This window comes from Gavia stellata, chromosome 22, assembly GCF_030936135.1.
Source record: "Gavia stellata isolate bGavSte3 chromosome 22, bGavSte3.hap2, whole genome shotgun sequence".
Taxonomy (NCBI): domain Eukaryota; kingdom Metazoa; phylum Chordata; class Aves; order Gaviiformes; family Gaviidae; genus Gavia; species Gavia stellata.
Window position 1 is genome coordinate 14,244,707 of NC_082615.1, and position 20,977 is coordinate 14,265,683.

Consider the following 20,977-nt stretch of genomic DNA (forward strand, 5'->3'; position numbering starts at 1 on the left):
GGAACAGGGTCTTGATTTTCTGCACTTGGGGGGGGGGGGGGGAACCAAACCACAGAAAACAAAGTCATAAACTTAAAATTCATACCGGTTCCCCCCCCCCCCATTTTAACTCCACAGTCATTTTTGCCCCTGGGACTCACAGGTTGTCAGTAAACAGAGGCTTAGAGGAAGGGCCCAGAGGCACTTGGAGAAAGGAACATCATATGCACAAGTTTTCAGAGTAAACTCAGAAACAGCTCTCAAAGGCCCCAAGGAACAGCAGCTCTACCACGCTCCAGCTGAGCAGGCGAAGCTGACATTTCCACGCAAGTAAGTTATACCAGCAGGCAAGCACCCGCACACGGTGATAGCAGAAATAAAGTACTTCTGTCATTTTTTTAATAACAACAGTACCTGTTTGGGTCCCAGCCCATTTACATGCAAATGCTCAGCCCGGGGTAGATCTGTCACCGTGGCTGAGTTGTTTGGTTTTAATGACAAATTCTTCTGCAGTCTCCGTGGGAGGGGGTCGCACGCTGCAGAGGGGTTATTTGTGCCCTCAGCAGCCAGCAGATCCCGGGAAGGGGCCAACAGCTCAGAGTCACGGCTGCTTCGGGGGCGAGGAGCAACTTTGCCAGCTCCAGGCGGCAGAGCTGACGCGCACCGCAGCCCCGTGTTTCAGCAGGAGGGTGCACAGGGCAGCTGGGGGCTGCGGTGCAGACTAGAGCAGAGCATGAGCTCTGCCCGGGCACGAGGTGGTCCCAGCACACATTCCCCCTGCGCCCAGTGCCTGACGGCTGCTCTGCCTGCACCTCGCAGCAGGCAAGTGCTGGTCCTGCTCCCACACCCTGACTGCAGCCGGGACAAGGACAGGGCTCAGCCTGATCTCACAGACCCTCAGAGCATCCAAGACCCCTGGCCAGCCAGCGAGGACCTCCCCCCCGTTTTCCACGGAGGTGCAGCTGAACGGGGAGCCAGGGCACAGCCTGCAGCATGAGCCGACCCGTTCAGCCAGGGGCAAATCCCCAACTGCCTGACAGCAGCAGCAGCCATTGCCTCTGGTCAGGAAGGAAGAAGTCCTGGTCCTGGCTGGAGAGCTGCAGCAGAGCAGGCTCTGTGCAGGAGTGGACGAGGAGCAGCAGCAAGGGCTTGCCTGGACGCGCTGGAGGGAGGTGTCCATTCCCCAGACCCTGGGGAGCAACTCCAGCCAGGCAGGGGTCACAGCAACAGGCTTTTCACCACAGCCACTATCCTGCCGCCAGCCAGCAAGGCAATACAGGCGCTACCTTCCCAGAGAGGAAGCATCTTCCTTCTCACCAAAAAGGGCAGCAGAAATTTAGGGTCACTCCCACACCCCCCAGGGCTGCCCTTCTCTCTCCATCAGCTGCAGAACTCCCTGCAGAGCACGGCCCCGCTGCTGGAGAAGAGTCACAGAGTCCTGGCACCCCAGGGAAGGGAGAGCCCAGAGCACGACACGGAGCGCAGCGACCGAGGCTGGGAACGGCAAGGACCTGCCGGCCCTTCCTTGCCCTCCCGCATCCTTCCCAAGCAGGAGCATCTGGGTCTCAGCAGCAGCTGTGGGGCTGCGCAGGACAGCTGGGGGGAAGCCCAGGATGAGCAGACACACTCATGGCATGACCGGTGCTCAACACGGTGCAGGGATGGGAGTGCTGTTCCTGCCCCAGGCACCGGAGGGGCTCCAGCTACATCAAGAGAGGACAAGGAGGCTCCTAGTCCTCCGGTCCCCCCCAGTGCTCAGTGGTGAGCATTCCCCCACAGGTGGGTGTCTTGGCTCTTGTCACGGATGACACATTCATTACTGAAATGCCAATATGCAAACACAGGCTGTGGGATTAGCAACTACACAGCCGTGAGACCCTGAGCTCCACGGCTGATCTGTCCTCAACGCAGCCCCTCCAGGCAGCAGAACAGACCCACCGCAGCTGCTTGCAGATGCTGCTCTGGCATTGCGATACACCAAGCCATCAGCAGAAGAATTCAGGTCACCTCCTCCCTCCATACCCAGCATGGTTAGGTGCCCACACTCAGCTTTCCAGCACAAATTCTGCTGCAATTTTAGAGTCCAGAAAGCATAAAACCTCAGAACACAGCAAAGACAAGACCCCCTCACGTGGTCTAGTTCAATTTTCTAGTGAATTCAGCAAAAACCTCCTCCCTCAGTGCAAACAAATGGCTTCTAGCCAGAGTGATCCCTAACCCCTGCACCAGAACAAACCCAACATGCCCCAGAGCTCAGGCTGGGCTGCCCAGGGGCAATGAGCCCATTCTTGGACCACAGCGGCCTCTCTCCGCTCCCATCCATTTATCCTGGGAAAAGCTGCTGTAGAAGAGCCTCCAGCTAGGGCCTGGCCCTTTTCTGCTACCTGGGCTTGAGCCCCAAAGAGACCAACACACACCTCTTCAACATTTTATTAATGATCAGCAACAGAAGTTTACAACAGAGAGGACAACAGAACCCACGTGGAAGTACCATCCAGCACAGTGCAGGGAGCAGCCCAGGACACCCACCACAGCACCCTGGAATGTAAGAGGCAGAAAGGGGCTCAGCCCAGCACCCGGCCTCTCAGGCCCTGCACCTCCCCACAGGGGCATGCATGCTGCACGTCAGCTCTCAGAAAACAGCCGTGAAATTTCAGCTGACAAGGTCCCTCCCTTAGGTAACCCATCGGGCACAAGGCAGACTCCGGCGGCAGCAGCAAGCAAGGCTCTGAGCATGGTCTACACGCAGCACCGGGTCCTGCTGCCTTGCAAAAGCCCCCGGGGCTCCCCCACCTCGTGTGGGGAAACGCCTCAACCCGCCAGGGAAACCGCAGAACCAAGGGTCCCTGCGCCACCAGCCACGTACCCCTCTCAGCAGCTGCTGCGCCGCCGCCTGTTGCTGGGGCAGCAAAGGATTCACTGGCACCAGTCGCAGCGGAGAAAGGCTTTATCCAGCTAAACCCGAAGTAGCTTTGGGTCTGGCGTTTGTGTAGGGGCAGCAACTGAGAAGAGGCAGCGTGATGAACCCCAGGGCACAAGGCACCTCCCGCAGATGGCACACTGCTGGCTCAGCGTCCCTAACCGAAAGCTCGCAGGAGGAACCATGGGTACCATGTCCCTTCCCTGGGGAGGCCGTTCTTGCCCGTCTGTCCAGCCGCCCACACCACCGCCTGAAGGGCCGCTCTGGAACTCCGGTCAGGACAGCTGAACCTGGAGGGGCAGAGGGGCCCTGGGCGGCTGCTCCATTTCCCTCCTACTAAAAGCCAGAAATGGCATAAGGTAAAAGCACATCAACATGTTAAAACATTAGTTATAATTAAAACTGGTTGGGTTTTTTTCTTTTGTCAAATCTCCTCCTGGGAAAGGGGACGGGGGCTGATTAACGGAGGAAAAACTAGGCAGCAGGATCCTGACTCGTTATGTCTGCATAATTAGTGCAGGAGGAGCTAGGACAGAAGAGGGTAGGACAGCACATCCTACATGCCCGCAGCAGTGTCCCTGTTCAGGGGTCCCCTCTCAAAGAGCTGTCTGCTCCTCAAGAGAGTGAGGCTGCAGCGCTCTGCGACCCACGCATCGGCTCTCTGCCGGCCTAGTGCTTTTCCTCTTCCAGTCTCTTCATGGCCTCCAACACAGCCAGCTCTTTTGCTTCCTTCTTCTGGTTCCTAGCTTCAAACTCCAGCCTGCATCAATCACAAAATGCCGTGAGGTTCTCATCCATCCATATCTCTAGTAGACTAAAAGCACCTGGAGCAGGGGCGCACTGCCTTCTCCTACGCTGCTTTGTTCCGAGAGCATTTCAGAAACCTCACCAGTAGCCCCCAGACTCCTCTTCGAGAGCCAGCACCCCGGGCTTCCCACCACCGTTACCATCACTCCGAAGTTCTACGTTCTCACACTGGCCAAACACTACTTATTTCTCCCTCTGCAGAAGATCCTGCTGTTCTATGCTTGGTCTGCCCTGGGACAGACCACTTAGTGCCGTAATACCAAAATCAAATTTGCCGCTGACCTGAGTCAAGGTCACTGAAGGTGAAGGGCTCAGGCCTACAAGAGCAAACTCTGAAAGAAGCAACATGCTAAATCCCCCAGAATACAGCAAGGAAATTTTATCATGAATAAAGGAGGAAAAATAATAAAACGTGCTGTGACACAGCACGTGGCATAGTAGCGTTTAGCTGTTCCTTTTCCTGCACAGTCCAGTACATCCACATTTAAGCTGCCTGCCCAAGCTATGGAAGATGAAGGACCAAGTTCACTGATTCTGTGCCTTTAGATAACCCCTTCTCTTCCTGTTTGATCCCATTAATTAGTCCTCAGATGGGACAGTATGCAACAGAATTGGGAGATGAATAAAGCCAACCTGTTCTTGATGATTCTTTGCACAATTAAATCTGTGGTGAGATTGCTGCCGCTGTCTACCAGCTGGAAAATACCGCGTCTCTTCGGCTCCTGTGAACAAACACAGCACACTCAGCTGTGAAAAACACACAGGACCTCTGGGTTTACAGCTTAGTAGTGAAAGCTGAGCAGAAGTGATGGCAGGTCCTGTGGGCACCCAGCCAGGCACGACACAAAACAATCTTCTAGGAAGCAGAATAAATAACTGCTGAAAGCAAACCTTCACGTATATAGGAGCTGCCCAGGACTGGCACAGAGCAAAGATTATAGGATTTCTCATTCTGCCATGAAGGCATCAGAAACGGGCAAAACAAAACAGTGACTAAAAGAATGGAGCTGTTGTGAATGATTTACAGGCTCTGCTCCAAGTAGCTACCCTCAGGGGTGGATGAAAACCAGCATCACGTGCCAAGGACTTGCTCGGGTAGCATCCTCTGCAATACAAATTCTCAGCTCAGGAACACGAACAAAGCCATGCTGTATCTATCAAATGCTGACAAAGAAGCACGGACAACAGCAGCTACTATCTCACCTCATATGGATCAGAACCATCCTTGTCTGGCACCACCTCAGTCATCCCATGACACACAAGTGTTACCTGGAGAAGGACACAAAGTCACTGACAAGATCCAAAAGATGACGGGGACGTTCCCTGCCACTGCACTCACTGCAGCATAGCCTGGAGATCAGCAAAGCAACCCTTCTTGTACCAGGCTTGGCAGTGCTTCTGGAGCTCCCTGTAATCCTGCTGAGCGGGACAATCTCTCTTCTACACCCCGTTTTTTTTCCTGCACCACTACAGCTTCCTAAGCACATCACACACCAACCTCTTCACATACATCCATACACAAAGACTCTCACCCTGAAGTGATCCAGCAGATCAGCAGTGACAGCGTAGGGGGCTCCAATCACCACTTCCGAGACATACTAGAAAAGAAACCAGGTAAAGAGTCCAGATTTGGGAAAAAAAAAAAAAAAAAAAAAAAAAAACAAAAAAACCCCCAAACACAAAAACCTACCAAAACAGAGGCCAGCCTGCTTCCTAAACAGACAACAGACTTGAGCAGGTCATCTGGTATAGAGTTAGGAACTCAAACAAGGGAACAGGGAAGTGGTTTTAGCACCCACTGCTTGTCACACAGCATCTTTTTGTTCCACTAAAGAATATGCTTTCTGGTAGTGCGTATATAGCAAATCCAAAAGTTAATTGCTCAGGGCACATGTTTCTGGGCCTCCCCACATTTCTTTCCCAGGAATTTTCTCCCCTGCTGCAGGGAGTGGAGAGTTTTCTACAACACCACAGCTGTAGAGCAGAGCAGCTCTCTGCAAGGCACCCTGCCCTCTCACTGCTGGTGGAACAGAGGTGGATGAGTTCAATAGCTCAGCCAGGACGACAGAGGAGCCTAGTGATTCCTCCTGAGAGCACAGCAGCACCTCCGGCAGCCTGAAGCGATCAGTCTTGTCTTTGCCTTCTCAGTGCACACCAAAGAACTCATGCAAGGTTGTTGGCTAAAGGTGAACACCACCCAGCTCCAGGCAATTTCTGGAACAGCACAGAGGCACCCACCCTACAGGCACTTACCCTACAGGCCAAGACACTGAGTGTTCTCTCATGGATGTTCATGATGGGATAGTTCTTCCCTTTGTAGCGATTCACTTCCTAAGGCAAAGCACCAGGCACAATGAGAAGAGAGACAAAGCAATCCCCTTCCCTCTCGCTTTCTCCCAACATGAAAATCCTGTATTGGCCAATACATCCCGTTCCTGTCTTCGAGAGCACAGCCTCCTTGTTTCAGAAAGAGCAGGGGCCAAGCTCCTGTCTTTGGACAACATTATATACGGACCTGATCAAAGTGCAGCCCAGCAATGATGTAGGGTTTCTCTGCCAGCTGGTGAACCTTCTCCAGGAAATCTACATGCCCAATATCTGTAGACCTGTTTAAGGAATGGAAGCTAACATGGGAAATAGGGAAAGGAAGACAGAAACAGATGCACTGAAAAACCACAGTGGGAGACAGGAGTCCCAAGGACTTCCTTTTTGCATGACTTGTTGCCTATATCCTAAGAACAGTTGCCACCTTCCTCCTCAGGCTCCACAGGTTCTGGGCAAAAGCCAGACATCTTTTCAGCTCCAACTTACATGGACTCAACTTTGCCTCTGTCCAGAATTTCTACCTGTTTCAGGTGTTCTGGCACAATGCCTCAGAGACTGTCCCAGGGATGAAGTGTCTGCTCCAGATGCCCTGTGCAGTCACTTGGTCTATGACAGCCAGTCCTCAAGAGGGACTAGAGTGTGATCACTAGAGTGTGGAGAGTATCCAACTGTCTTCCTGAAATCCTCCAACAGCCACAAATCTCTCTAGAGAGGAGCTATAGCTCCTTTCTCAGTGTCCTGTGACTAAGAAACTGCCAGTAAGAACTTCTGCCTCCTCCCCTCCAATGCACACCTACAGAAAAGAAAGAAAAAAAAAAACCAAAGGGGGAGAGGTAAATATCCTAGTGTGGTGCCTCAAAACATGAAAACATCAAACAAAAAGACTAGCACTACTTTCTTGGCAAAACAGAGTCAAGGATACGGAACAGGTCGAAGGCTCCGGCCACATAGATGATAGTGTCTTCTGGCTGTGGTTCCTTCCCTGACGCAAACTGGATGATCTTCTGAGATGTCTGTAGGAACTGCGAGACGCCAGTCCAGGGACTGTGACCTTTTGGCCCCTGAGAAAACACACACCACACACATTTTCATTTCAGGCTCCAGGAGGGGGCTTGGACAACAGGCAGAATGCAGCTGCAGGCAATTTGCTAGCCTTAATTTGATAGCAAGTATCGCCACTCTTAGCAGCTTGGACTTTCTACATTCCTGGTACCAAATATCTATGCGATCTCACAAAAGCCCTTTCCACTCTATCAAACACAGTCTAAATCGTCCCTCAACAGCCAGCTAAGGAGATGCCGAGAAGAAAGCTCAGGAAGCAGGAAGGCAACAGGGCACTCTCGGATTTCCAGGAGAGGCAAGGCTTACTAAAGGACACAACACACGACCTACCTACGCTCTTCTCAAGCCTCAAGGCAGCCTACCCACTCACCGGGCTGATGGCACGCCAAGCTGGCAGGGGATCGTCCAGAGCTCCAGCGAGGGCCCGATCCCAGCGCCGGTGAAACCAAAGACAGAGCTTCATTCCTGCCACGTGGCAGGTTTGGAAACAGCCGCCGGGCACCGCTCCGGCCCCTGCTTTGCTCCCCTACAGCTAGCGGCTCTACGAGACTTGAAGGAACCAAGACAACTCAGCGGAGACCAGGGCAAGCCATAGCGACGGCAGCACGCAGAAGCAGGGCTCAGCTGACAGGGGTCATGCAGGGTGCCTGGTGCCCAGATAGTCTCCGGATCCAAGCACCAGGAAACAGCCATGCCGGAGCAACAGGCCCCGTAAAGCCTGCTCAAACAACCCAACACGGTGGAGAACAAAGAGGATGATTCGGGCGGGTCAGCAAACCCCCTGTGAGTAAAAAAGACTTACTCAAGCTCTTTAGAGGCAGCCTAAGACATGACCTGGTCACGACAGCAGAGAACCCCAGGAGGACTGCTCTGCTACTCAAAGACCAGGCATGCAAATTCTGCAGTACAGCATGCTAGCTACGTGCCTGCCACATAAATGCTTCCCAGACCTAATGCAACACCTTTAAAAACACGAGCACTAAAAGGAACATCCACAGAGGCTGTCCCTAGGCTAGAACTGCAGCACTTGGGTGCCAAAGGAAGCGGCGATAAAGCATTTACAAGCAAGCCAGAAAACTGGCAAAGGCTCAATGGGTGCAGCAGCTCTACGGTGTCACTGCCATACAGTTCACTCGCTGGCCCTGTGTGGCCACACCTGCCTATTTCACTGACTACGGTAGTAGCTGCTTTACGGGGGCAGCAGACATTTACTGAGGTTGCTACTAAAGGTGGGGGCAAAAACAAGCCTGCAACACAGGCCAGAAAGCACATTTGGAATCCTTCTCAGACAGGACAACCATCAGACGTCCACGACCAGAACTCACATTACCTTCCCAAAGTTGTCAGTGTGCTTCCGATAGTCTAGGTCCTCATCCTGAAGGGAGATAAAGAGTCAAAATGTTTAAGCACTCGCATAGCTCATCCAGCCAAGAACATGCTTGTGTGTGGCAGAAGTGCTGGGAAGTCCAGGCTCAGACTGCACGTCATTGATTCCTGGCACTGAATGCTGACAAACTAGTTAATAGCTAAACCAGAGTCATGTCCCAGCACGAGTCAGATGAAATGTGTCCTTATCTGATCCCAGCCTGGCACCACACAGTGACAGTGGTTCTTGCCCAACCTGCAGACCTGATAGCACTGCACACCTACGTCCTCCCTCAACTACGCAAGTCCCTAACAGGACAGCATCCCTCCTTCTTCCAAAGACACTCCACTAGAGACGGGCTCAGATCTCTGCAGACAGCTAGTAGCACTGTGCCAGATCTTGGTGCGAACTTACATATTAGGGCTAAGCCAATCTAACAGCTCAGCACACTAAAAGATCTCCCTCTACCCCTGAATTCACTTGTGGGTCCCTTGTCTTATCCCTGCTGTTATCTAGGTGATTCCATTCACTGGGTTGCTTGTTTACCAAGTCAATTCAACTCACTAACCAACATAAAACTACTTCCTTTATTTTTCTTTGGTTAGGCTAGCTATCTACCAGGTAGTGAGCTGAGGAGACTCAAGAAAGGTCTGATAAGACTAGAGACAGCAGAAGGCAGAAGGATGCAGCTCAGTAGGAAGGAAGAGGACTTTCCAATTCTGGCAGCACTGGGCTGAGAGATCCATGTGGCTGCATTATGTAGTTTCACCCTCAGAGAAGCCACAGGCTAGCCTGTAATTCCCATAACATTCCCGAAGCCCACACCAATCACGAGGGATCGAAGCTTTTATCCTCCCACACCTTTCTAAAGCAGCATGGGCTGAGATCACACTGTGATCTCAGACAGGCTTAAGCAAACATAAGCAGGGTGTTTTGCTGCCACTGCCCATAATCAGCTTGCTAGTTCTTCGTGCACCTAGGAGCCAGACCCAGGAGCTCTACTGCCATTTGGGACAGCAAAAGGAAAGAGCTGGCATATGTCCTGGACTCCAAACTCCCACCCAAAGCCCTCTGACTCACTATGTTGCTGTGGTGAGCCTTAGTCATGAGCAGCATGCGGCCAACGAGGTCGGTAGTGGACACACCTTGGGTGCGTTTGCATTCCCTGCAGGAAGACAAGCAAAGGATAAAGCAGAAGCCACAGGAGCATGTGCCTCTTCCCACCATTACCATGGGAACACCTGTCACACCTGGTGAATCCAAACCAGGGACCATCCTGAGAAAGTCTTCCTTCTACCTGCTCTTGATATAAAGTATAATGTTCATTTGCTGAGCCTCTGTGTCTTCTTATGCCACAGCAACTGCTCGTGAGAAAAACTTACCCTGCACTGACTTCCCAACAGAGCTAACTCCCAGTGAGGCTTCAAGACCAGGAGTAGCATCTGCCAGAAACAGGAGGGCCCCACCAGTCAGTTGCTAGTTTCTGGCACTTCCCAGAAGCCAAAATGGTGGGAGCAACTCAAGCTCTGACACACGTTACAGCAAAAGTAAAGTGTGACCTGAAGACAGCCGTGTTTCATCTGACTTCCCTTCAGGGCGCGAACTCCCAGAAACTCTGCCCGAAACAGGGTAAGAAGGTAAGCAGCAACAGGTTACCTGTATCGCCCTGCTGTCTTCACTTCCTCGTAGGTGTCCTTGCCGTCTATCGTTAAGGTGATGTCATCTGCAGAGAGAGAAAAGCCTCAGAACTGCGCCCCAAGCCTTCCTGAACAAAAGCTGTTTCAGAACGACAGCAGTAGCTGAACAGGTCCAGCACATAAACCAGAGCAGAACGCCTGCAATCCAAATTCCTGTGCACACATGTGGGATGCATCCTGCATCCCATGGAAATGTCAGGGGTTTGCAAGACTACCCTACCTGTGGAGACAAGCACACTCCTGGATGCTAAACACCACTAACCCTCTGGCCCACTGTTTTCTAGGCAGGCCAGAAAATCTGAGCCAGTTGCCCTCGCAGTGAATCCAGCAGCAGGCACGACTGAATTATTGTCTGAATGACAATAAACAGCTCAGTGTTAAAAAGCACCTTAACTTCTCTAAGACTGGTTTTATCCGTCGGTTCATGTCACAATTTTTGCAGTCCATTAACAGTCCTCCAACAGCCAGTTCTTCCCCTCAGTGATGGCGCTTCTACAGTGACATCAAGCCACCCTTCTACAGAGTTAATTCCGGTTCATCTTCGGCATGGCTCCTAACTCGCTCTACAAAAACACCTCTCACCAACTTTTAGCGATAGTATAAAATCTTCACAAGTGAAAACCTAAGCTGGCTTTCATTCGGCAAAACAGCTCATTTACAGTGCAGGCGCTGGCAGCTCAGAAGAGCTCTCACACAGTTGGGTGGCTCGCTCAGGGAAGCAGAGCTCTTCTCAAACCCCACAGCCTCACCTCAGGGCACAGGGACAGAAGAGAACACGCTGCAAGCACAGCTCTGCACGCCAGGAGAGAGGCAGAAACAGCAGGTTTGCTGTCTGCCGCCTCCCCAGTTAAGCTCGGCTATTTCAAAACTTACCTTTTGCATAAACACAGCCTGGCAAAACTGCAGTGTGCAAGGGTATTATTCAGGTAGAAGTACTGAATGATTTGGCAAAGGGGATAAATGCAGGGAAACTGGACCAAAGGCCACGAGCGCTTCTCTGTTGCCATAATCCCTCACCAAATCTAGTAAGGGGTCACGTACCCCAAACACGTGTTCAGGGCAGGCAATTAAGTTAACAAGGAATTTGATAATCACCCTGTCCACGTGAAAAAGCGTATCTGTCTTCTATAAGAGTAATTTATTTACATTGAATGAAATACTTGGCTTATCGATAGCAGGTGGCTGGGATCAGATGAAGAAGGATACGTGAAATGAGTACAAAGACTACTCCTGCTTAAACGAACGAAATACCTTCAGAAGGGTAGGGAGGAGGGGTTGAGGCTGAATGAACCCGAGCAGCAGTCCCAGGAAGGGACAGAGTACAAAAGCAAGAATATTTCCTCAGAACACTGGTTCTCTTCAGTGACTCTACACTGGGAAGTGTTCATAATAAGAACTAGGTCTCTGACCACACGGTCAGCTAAGCCCTTTATCCAGCTGATAAGCTGTTCAAGAGAGAATCTTTTCAGATCTGATCTCATCCCAGGATAAGTAGATATAAACATGATTGTATTTCTGCACACTTACCTTTTTAACAGCGTTTTTCACGTTTATGTTTTGTAAATGGCTTTTCCCTACACACAAATCTCTGCTTGTGCTAAGGGCAACCTCAGGATAATTGTCAGACAACACGTTTTACCTTTGTAAGTGAAAGGGATGCTTAAAACCAAGGGATCTGGCCACTCTTGCGGTGCCTAGAAGACAGATGTATTTCTCCAGAATACCAGAACAGGAGTAGCCAGACTGCCAGCACAGGTGTTGGTAAGGCAGACCTCTGTACACGAGGCATCCACTGATGGCCAGCACTGGCCAGAATGTTCCTCAGTTTGCAGCAGGGAAACCAAGAGCACGCAAGCCCCATAAAGCCTGTGTTAATACAACTATCACTTCAGAACACCACTCACCACCGTGCACACAGAAGTCACAGTTATATTTGTCCAGGGTTTCCAGTGTGGTGACATAGGGAGCTCCTGGAGCAATCTCATCCACCCACTTGATGGCTTGCACCATTTTGTATCTCTCCTCCTGCGTAAACACAGGGGGGCCCTTGTGCTTGGCAATCTCCTCTGGGCGAGAAACAGAAAAACCCAGTTAGAAGCATGTACTACAGCTACAAAGACTCTCAGGTACAGGAGCCTCACTCATTTCACGGGCAGGTGAACTTCACTGCGGGCCTAAACCGAGCTTGGAATTGGTTTGTGGTAGAGGAGGAAGCCCCAGCTACATCAGGAAAGATTGTAATTCAGTTGCATTTCCCAAGTGTGTTACAAGGGCCCTGGAATTCACTCGGAAGGTCTCTGTGCCTCCCTGTACCCAGATACTTCCTACTGGGGGGACTACCTAGGCCTCCTGGCAGCCCCCGAGGGGAAATTCTCCTTTTAAACAATAGCTTCATGCTACGCTCGCTTCATGCTGGAAAACATGCATCCATAAAACAATTTAAAATCCATCTTCACATGCAAGAACTAGTTCTTTGCGCTTAACCTTCAGATGGGCTTGAAACAAGTTTTCTCCGCGCAGTAATTTGTTTTGGAATATCAATCAGTTCTGCAGTTTGCACCAGCAAAACTGGACTGATTGTCAACTGGTTCAATTGTTTTTAGAGCACAGAATACAGATCACCCCTCAAACAAAGCCTGCAAGCTCTGAACAGCCTAAGCCTCACTCCAGAAAGAGTGAGAGGGGTAACTCCACTCCCTTACCCAGGGAAGACACTTTTCTTTTGGAGGCTGCTGCTCCTTGAGGAGATGCAGGAAGAAGCCTGCTTTGCATCAGGACATCTCGGTTCTCTCGGGGCTAACACTGCTGGGCGATTCTAGAGGCAGCATGAGGTGAAAAGCTGAGAAAACCTCTTACCATCTGTGTGGACTCCAACAATCAGATAATCTCCCATGGCCCGAGCCTGGCGCAGCTGGTTCGAGTGGCCATAGTGCACCATGTCGTAGCTAGAACGACAACGGCCCCGGTTCAGTCTGGGGCACGAGGGTGCACTTCGCTGGGAAGTTGCAGGTGACCTTCCCCAGGGGCTCAAAGGTTTAAAGTCTCTCCGCTATCTGTTACTGCGCAGCGATTGACACGTTCGCAGCTGGTTCATCGGGGGAAGGCGGCAGCACTCCGTCACGCCGCAATAAACCTGCCCCAGCCGCGGCCGGCGGGCCGGGTGCCGGCCAAGGCCGGGTATCCCCCCCTGCTTCAGGGCCGGGCGGCAGCGCGGCCCCGCTCCTCCCGCCCCGGGCGCTCGGGACGGGACGGCCCGGCCCGGCGACTTCGCTGCGGCCCGCGCGGCGGCGGAGCCCGGGGCGCTCCCGGCCCCGGCGCGGTCACGTCCCGCTGCCCCACGCACCGGCGCCTCGCGGCAGCTACGCGGGGAGGGACCGGCTCTCCCGCGGGGCCCAGCCCCGGGCCCGGCCGGCCGCCGGGCGCAGCCGCGCCGCGGTCACAGAGGAGCCGGAGGCACCAGCGCAGCCAACACGGTTTATTTCCCCGGGCTACGCGACGCGGCAGCCCGCCCGCCCCACTCACCATCCGTCGCACCAGACGCGCACGGGCCGCTGCGCCGCCGCGCCCCCCGCCGCGGGGCCGCCGCCCGCCGCCGCCCCGTTGCGCAGCATGGCCGCGCTGTCACCGGCGGCACCGCCCGCCCGCAGCCGAGCGAGCGGGGCCGCCGCCAGCCCCGCCCCGCGCCCGCCCCCGCCGCCATTGTGGGCGCCGCCCCGCCGGTCCCCGCCCGCCCTCAGTTGCTCTTCCTGCGCCGGGCGCCCTTGGCGCAGCCGCGGCCCAGCCAGCCGCCGGGGCGGGCGGGCGGCGACAGCTCCTCCCGCGGCGGCTCGGCCCCCGGCGGCGGCTCGGCCCCCGGCGGCGGCGCCACCGGCTTCCGCGAGTGCGTGCCTTCCTCCCCGGGGCGCAGCGGCTCGGCCAGCGCGAAGATGGGGTCCCGCGCCCTGCGAAGACAGGGCGAGTGTGGGGGGGCTTCCAGGCGGCCCCCGGGGCGCAGCCGGCCCCCGGGGCGCAGCCGCCGGGCAGGGCCCCGGGCCGCTCACCGCTCGTAGCGTGGGATCTCCAGCCCCAGCTCCGCCATCAGCAGCCGCATCACGTCGTCGCAGCGGCCGTGCAGCTTCAGGGCGGCCAGGTCGTCCTTCGGGGTCCACTGCAGGAGTGATACCAGACCCGCGGCTGCAGTCTCCCCGCACGGCAGCAGAGCCGTCCCCAGGGGCAGGTGGGGCTCCCCGCCCAGGATTCGGCCCACGCTCGGGGACCTGCATGCTCCTGGGCGGACAGGCTCGCCGCACACTAGCGTCCATTCGGCCCAAACCCAGCGCACCAGGCCCTCACCTGCAGGTTCACGATATAGAGCTTTGGACGACGAGTGGGTGGCTTGCTCATGCACCAAAGACGTGGGTATTTTTTCAAAACCTGCCACAAAATAGAGATCATCAGTACAGCCAAAGGCACGCGTAACTGTGAACCGTATCAGCGAGAGGAAAAGGAATGTATTACCAGGAGGGGAAAGAGGGAGGAAGAGAGACTATCACAGATGGTGGGCGAATCCTGACACCAGAGTTTACAGTTGTCTGTTTGGGAGGAGACTGCTCAGCACCAAGGTGTATCACCAAGAGGGAATGCTGCTAACAATCTTCACCGAGTCTCTAAAGTTACCTTTAAGCTGGAACCCAGACAAAGAATCACATCTGCTTTGCTTGCAGCTTCTGTTGCTGCTTCCCAGTTCAGGGGCTGTCTCAACGTCCCCTTCTCCCCAAAGTGGACGATTGTATCTCTCAACTGTGCCCCACACTTGTGGCACATCCTGCCAGTGTGATGTCTGTGCAGGGCTGTGCGCTCTGTCACATCAAATACTCGCACATACTCTCTGTTGGGTGTACAGGAAGTGCAGACCTGGTGCAGGACGAAAGTAAAAAACCTGTTACATCATTAGCATCTAGCCCGTGGAAGGCCAGGAGCCAGCCACTTCTCTCAGAAGAAAAGCACTTTTGGGGAACGATAAATTGGAAGCGGTAAAAGGGATCATCAGAGATCAGGTGTCAACTTGGAAGAGTTTGGAAAACCTCAACTAGCAAGTGGAATTACAGGGAGCCTGTTGGCTATGCAATAGGAGGGATTTCAGAGAAGGTCTGAGGAAGAGTAGTCAGAAGCAGAAGGTCCTAGCAAGTACACAGAAAAAGCTACCAACTTGTACAGAACACTTTGTTTTGGTGCTTCCTAACTAGTTCACCCCAAACCTGATGGCCTGATGACATGAACTAAGCGGAGGCTAGCTCTTGTACTAATTCTTCTTGAGCTAGTGAGAGATAAATAGTTCACATTATCTTCTTGTGAGGCCACTAGACAGTAACTTTATCCTGTTCTCGCCACTCACCTCTATGTACATGTTTCCATGAAGCTCAGATATTGCTGCTCGGGGTAACCCACTCCGCAGGTGCAGCCCGTCACAGTTTTGAGACACCACATGCTGCACCTTGAAGAGAATAAAACACTGAGCTAATACACAGGCAGAAGAGTCTGCAAGTATTACTCTAATGCAGGTGACGCCTATGTCTCAATAGACCCCAAATACCGCCGTACATCAGAGCAGAACTAACAGAAGAGCGTGGAGAATAGACCTTTATGAAAGCTAAATGAAAAGACTCCTCCTGCTAAACAAAGCTCTACTAGGTCTGGCTGACTGTGCAGCCAGGTTCCCAGACCAGCCTTGCCAGGAGGCAAATACAAGGTGTTAAAGAAAAGGCATCAGGGAAAAGCTGCCAGAGCTATAGTCTGGAGCTAGCCTCGTGAAGACTCAGCTGTAACTGAGCACAGATGCTTTTTCCTACATGGATGTGTAGCCACCTGAGTAAAAACAGTAGTTAGGCGATCTCATTAAAAGCTTTTTTCCCCTGTTACGTTTTATTTATCATACAGAGAAACACAGACAAGGTGCGGAAAAAATACCTTACCAGGTTGTGCTTGTGTAGGCAGGCAATGCTCATGTGGGTGAGTGTGGGCTCTGCCTCACTCAGATCTGTAGCCCTGACAGGAAGCACGAGGAAAAAAAAAAAGCTTAGAATTGCCATTAATCTCCTTTTCAGTATCAGCTTTCTGCTACACAGCTCAATTTCTTCTTACTTGATGCTCCTGCCCTTCTGCAGCAAAGTCCATATGCCATTAGGGCCTCTATAGTCTGGGATTGAAGCTGCCTGTGTTACCAGGAGAGAAAAAACAAGGCCTGACGGGAAGGTACATACCTCTTGTCCACAAACACATCAGACCGGTCTCACCCGAGACAACCAGATACACCCCATTCACGGGTGCTTTGTCATTCACTCCAAGTTTTCTAGGGCAGTGGTTCCCTAATCGCAGGAAAACCTTTTTTTCATAGGTTTTCTCTCTTTCTAGCATCTCTTCTCCTACCTTACAGCTCTTATTTTCACCTCCAGTATTTATTTTCTCCAGTTTTACCATTACGGAATCCCTCCAGAACTCTTTTTTTCCCCTTGGTACTTCCCATTTCCCTACACAGAACTCAATTCTTGAACCTTTCCTTATTTGCACCAGACTCTGATTTCTGGTAGCTTGCACTCAGCATTCTTTCGCAAAAATACTTGTGACATTGGCACTCCTACACCCTGCTCAGAATCATGCTCCATTATCAGCAGAGACTGTAGAAAAGGGAAAGAAAAATAAGGTTGCCATCTCAGAGTTCAGACAAAGGTGACTTATATCCCATTAGAAGACGCAGAACTAGATTTCCACTCTCCCAACACAGGCCACTGAAACCAACCATTTCCTAAACTGTCATTTATAAGTTTTAATAACCACCAGTTATTCCTACTTGTCCATTAATGCAGGTAACATTAATTAGCCTTCTTGGTTTTGGGTTTTACACCAAAAGTAGTTGAAGAGACTTGACTGAAGTAACACTAGCGATCTCCTCGTTTAAGCAGCGTGTTCTTCACATGGTCACAGAGGTGATGCAGCCTCGGAATCTCTTGGGCAGCAGGCACAACCCCAAGATACAAACTTGCAAATGCCTTGGTCACGATTTGCAGTGCAGCAGTGTTAACACAGCATCCCAGACTCATAACACGCATCACGCAGTCATTTGGAAACCACAAAAAAAGTCCAAACAACATCGCAACACTCCTGAAGGAGCTCCCAAAGCTCCAGCCACTCACCCCCAAAGTATCCTACCGTACTGATCCCGGCTCCTGTATAGATGACAAGATGCTTGGCATTCCGGACAGCAGCAGCCAGCTCAGTAGCCTTTCTCTTTAACTCCTCTGGTTCGTCACATACCTAAAAAATACACCCGAGCAAGTTAACGTGTTTCTGAGATACAGCGCATCACCGAATCAGAAGGAACAGGGAGCTCCCTGGAAGTTTTAATATGGGCCTAGCCTAGCCAGAAGAAGCGACACAAATATTGTCAGAAGTGGTTTCTAAATAAAAGAACGTGGGTGTTGTCCACATCATCCGTGGAAGATCAGGGGAAAACGCTTCCTGGACAGCAGCACATGCAGATCCATCCTCCCAAGAGAGGAGCCCACACAGCACACATGCAGAAAAACGCATGCGTTTGGAAAGCACACGAATCTGGCAGCCGCTAAGAGTAAGACTGCAGTGGAGACAAACCCGGGGCAGACACGGGAGCTCACAACCTCGGGGGGCAAAGGCGTTCCCGGTGACGCGGCACAGCAGTTTTTCACCGAGGCCTGCCGCACCCCCACAGACCCCCCCCGCAGCGGCCAGCCCCGCGACCTCAGCTCCCCCCGGCCGCTCCCCACGACAACCGAGCAACGGCCCCGGGGAGGCGCCGCGCCGCTCGGCCGGGCCCGCCGCTCCCCGGGCCGCTCACCTCCTCCTGCCGCCGGCGCAGCCGCTCGCGCCGCTTGCGGCGCCGCTCCAGCTCCCTGACGATGTCCTCGCTCTCGCTCAGCACCTGGGACTCCTCGGGGCTCCGCTCCGCCGGCGGCTTCCTCCAGATGCGGGACACCTGCCCGGTACACACGGGTGGTCACGGCGGCCCGCGGCAGCGGGGCGGGCCGGGCCGGGCCGGGCCGCGCCGTACCTGTCTTCGCCGGTCTCGCTGCTCCTCCTGCTGAAGGATCTCGGCGCGCGCCGCCGCCTTCCGCTCCGAGCGGCTCAGGCTGCCGCCGGCCGCCATCGCCCCGGAAGCGCCCCGCTTCCGCTGCCGGGCGCCCCTCCGCAGCACCGCTTCCGCTGGCCGGCGAGAGCGGCCGCGCGCCACTTCCGGCGCCACCGCCCCGGCTGCAGCAGCGCCCCCCGCGTCGCGGCGGACCGCGCCCCAAGGAAGCGCCAGGCGGCGGCTGTTTGAAAGCGGTTTATTGTCACGTACAAAACAGCGGCGGCGGCGGCTGCGGCCGCGGACGGACACTATGTACAGCAATAAATAACGCCCACCCGGCCCGCCGCACCGGGCAATAACTTAGCAATAAATACCGCCGCCCGGCCCCCGGAGCCCCGGGCCAGGACGGGCCCTGCAGCGCGGCGGCCCCCGCCCGCGCCCTGGCCGGAGCCCCCGGCCGCCTCAGGCCGCCTCGCCGGGCCGGGCCGGGCCGGGCCGGGCCGGGGGCAGCGCCCGCCGGGAAACCTCCCCTGGGGCAGCCGCCAGCTGCCCGGGCCTCCCCCGCCGCGGGCGGCAGGCAGGGAGGCAGACAGAGGCACAGGGCCCGAGGGCCGGCCCGGGACAGGACAAGTCCCTCGACCAGCCGCCGGCTCCGGCCCGCGGGGCAGCCCTCCCCTCGCTCCGGCCGCGGAGCGACGCCCGCCGGGGCTGCGCAAGGCAGGAGTAACTTTACACAATTCACCACAAGATACACAAATGCCCGGCGGCGGCGCGGGGCTACACTCCGTGGGTTCGTTCTGCAGGCAGGCTGGGGCAGGGCCCCCCTCCCCAACCACCGCAGTAACGGCACCAGGAAAAGGAGAAAGAAAACACGACACCCTTCACAGCAGGAAACCAAATGGACGAGCACCTCAAGAACAAGAACTGTCACACTCCAGAACGCTATATACGAGAGAGAGGCCAGCGTGACGGCTCGGGGCAGGGGTTGCCTCGCACGGGCACAGGAAGCCAGCTGGCAGGGGACCGGGTCCCCCGGAACAGGACGGGAGACTCCTTGGACACTGCAGAAATACATCACTCTGGGCCCAACACTTCACCGAGAACAAAACCAAAACCAACGCGCTAGCATAGCGAAGCAGCACTCACGAGGGGACCACGTCCCAGCTGACGTCCAGCCCAGCACCCACAGAGCTTGTTTACCGCACAGGTGCCCTTCAGCCATGCCTTGCACCTGCTCCCCCCTAGACGACGTGTCCTCATCGAGCGCAGTCGGCCACTTGGAGCAGGCTGGGGCCACAAGCTAGCAAGCACAGCACAGGGGAGGAGAATCGACAGCGTTAACATCTGGTGGAGTCAGTGCTGCCGCCTGCTCTGTCCTCCTCACGGTCTCACTCCAAAGCAGGGCAGCCTCTTACCAGCAACAGCACGGCTGCCACCCAGCAGGCAGGGAAGGACCCGGACATTCCTTGCTGCAGAGTACAACAGAAGCAAGTTCACCATGGCTGCAGGATTGCCCGTCACTGCCTACTCTATTGATGGGGCTCTCCGCAGACCACAGCCTCCAGCCCCTGGAGTTCAGTCCCTAACCAGCCCCATACACAAAACCTTGGCTGCTCACACTGCTGAGCTCAGGCCTACGGCTGGGTTCAGAACGGCACTCTAGCCAGCTTTGATCTTAGGCTGGCTCCAGGAGGGACAGGGTCGGGACTGACACCCCAGGCCAGCTGGAGGTCTCCGTGTTTTGGAATATCTCACCTCTTCCAGGCACCATGTCACCAGCTCGAAGACAAAGGTTAGAGCCCAGAGGTCGATGCTAAGTGCTGCTCAGTGTGTAGCCCATCTGGTGAATGGCTGGGAAGCAGCATGTCGGACACTTCAGCTCCGAGAAGAGACAGCCCGGGGCTGGGAGGGGGAAACCTGGAGACACTGTTCTAAGCCACTCCTCGTTCAGGAAGTTCACCGGGAAAAGCATCCCAAACAGCTTCTCCCTAAACACGCCAATCGATCAGAGCAAAGCTGATCTCCCCCTCCAGCCAGAAATCCCCACCAACTATCTGCTCCTCTCCTGCCACGTTGCAGCTTTCATCAGGTTTACCTGCTTCTCAGCCCAGAGGACAGTAGCATCAGTTCAGCTACATGAGAAACACATCATCAAAAACCACCCAGTATGGCGAACCACATCTCCCCACAAGACTGTGGTTTGACTTGTGTCATCCTGGTCTGTCCCCTCCGCTCATGAGGCTTTCAGGAGCCAGGAGATCACATGGACTTCACCCTCACGATATGCTTCTCTAAAACAACTCAGTAATCAGCTCAAATCTTTGGGGAGGGGAGAGGGGGATCAAAGTGTTTGTGGAAATGGAGCCTGGCCACAAATAGCTTCGCAGCTGTGTCACACAGCTGTAAGTGTAAGCACTCTTCCAACACTCACAGACAGAAGCTGCACCAGGAAAGACAGTAACCACGCCACAGCTTAATTTTCAGTAATACGAAAACACTCAGGACTAGTGCTGGTCCCACACTGCCCAGAAGGCAGGCAGACTTGCCGCTCTTGTCAGATGAGCTGCAAGAGCAACACAAGTTCTGACCACAGGATCCAATTCCAGAGTTAAATCCCATCAGTCTCCTTCTAAACTTGGACAATTCTCCCTTGTGTTACTTCTCTACCAGCTTTGCCGGAGGAAGGAGAGCGCAACATTTTCCCCATTCAGGTAACTGAGTTACCCGGTGTCAGCCGCTCA

The 20,977-nt window shown here is 54.2% G+C and overlaps 1 protein-coding gene across 5 annotated transcripts; it reads right to left on the reverse strand.

Moving 5' to 3' along the window:
• Window positions 1-2,395: 2,395 nt before the first annotated feature.
• On the reverse strand, window positions 2,396-18,314 carry LOC104260364 (ethanolamine-phosphate cytidylyltransferase). 5 transcript variants are annotated; one of them, XM_059828060.1, is made up of 16 exons: window positions 14,813-14,846; window positions 14,654-14,727; window positions 14,489-14,569; window positions 14,197-14,303; window positions 13,013-13,101; window positions 12,061-12,222; window positions 10,116-10,182; window positions 9,540-9,624; window positions 8,424-8,468; window positions 6,954-7,092; window positions 6,222-6,304; window positions 5,960-6,037; window positions 5,239-5,304; window positions 4,910-4,975; window positions 4,340-4,428; window positions 2,396-3,659 (listed from the first exon to the last, which is right to left on the reverse strand). In XM_059828060.1, exons 3-16 carry the CDS (start codon window positions 14,537-14,539, stop codon window positions 3,569-3,571), a joined length of 1,218 nt encoding a protein of 405 aa, XP_059684043.1. In that variant the 5' UTR covers window positions 14,540-14,569; window positions 14,654-14,727; window positions 14,813-14,846; the 3' UTR covers window positions 2,396-3,568. The 5 variants fall into 5 exon arrangements, with proteins under 5 accessions (XP_059684043.1, XP_059684042.1, XP_059684045.1 ...); XM_059828059.1 differs by lacking the exons at window positions 14,197-14,303; window positions 14,489-14,569; window positions 14,654-14,727; window positions 14,813-14,846 and adding an exon at window positions 13,679-13,736; XM_059828062.1 differs by lacking the exons at window positions 12,061-12,222; window positions 14,197-14,303; window positions 14,489-14,569; window positions 14,654-14,727; window positions 14,813-14,846 and adding an exon at window positions 13,679-13,713.
• Window positions 18,315-20,977: the final 2,663 nt, after the last annotated feature.

What these genes read in the sequence shown, in the direction of transcription:
- LOC104260364 (XM_059828060.1), bottom strand. Translation starts at nt 14,539, where the DNA reads ATGAGCAAGCCACCCACTCGTCGTCCAAAGCTCTATATCGTGAACCTG. An exon ending in TCTATATCGTGAACCTGCAG is followed by an intron (nt 14,304 to 14,488) that starts GTGAGGGCCTGG and finishes TCACTCCTGCAG; the next exon opens with TGGACCCCGAAGGACGACCT. An exon ending in TGACTTCTGTGTGCACGGTG is followed by an intron (nt 10,183 to 12,060) that starts GTGAGTGGTGTT and finishes CTCTCTCTGCAG; the next exon opens with ATGACATCACCTTAACGATA.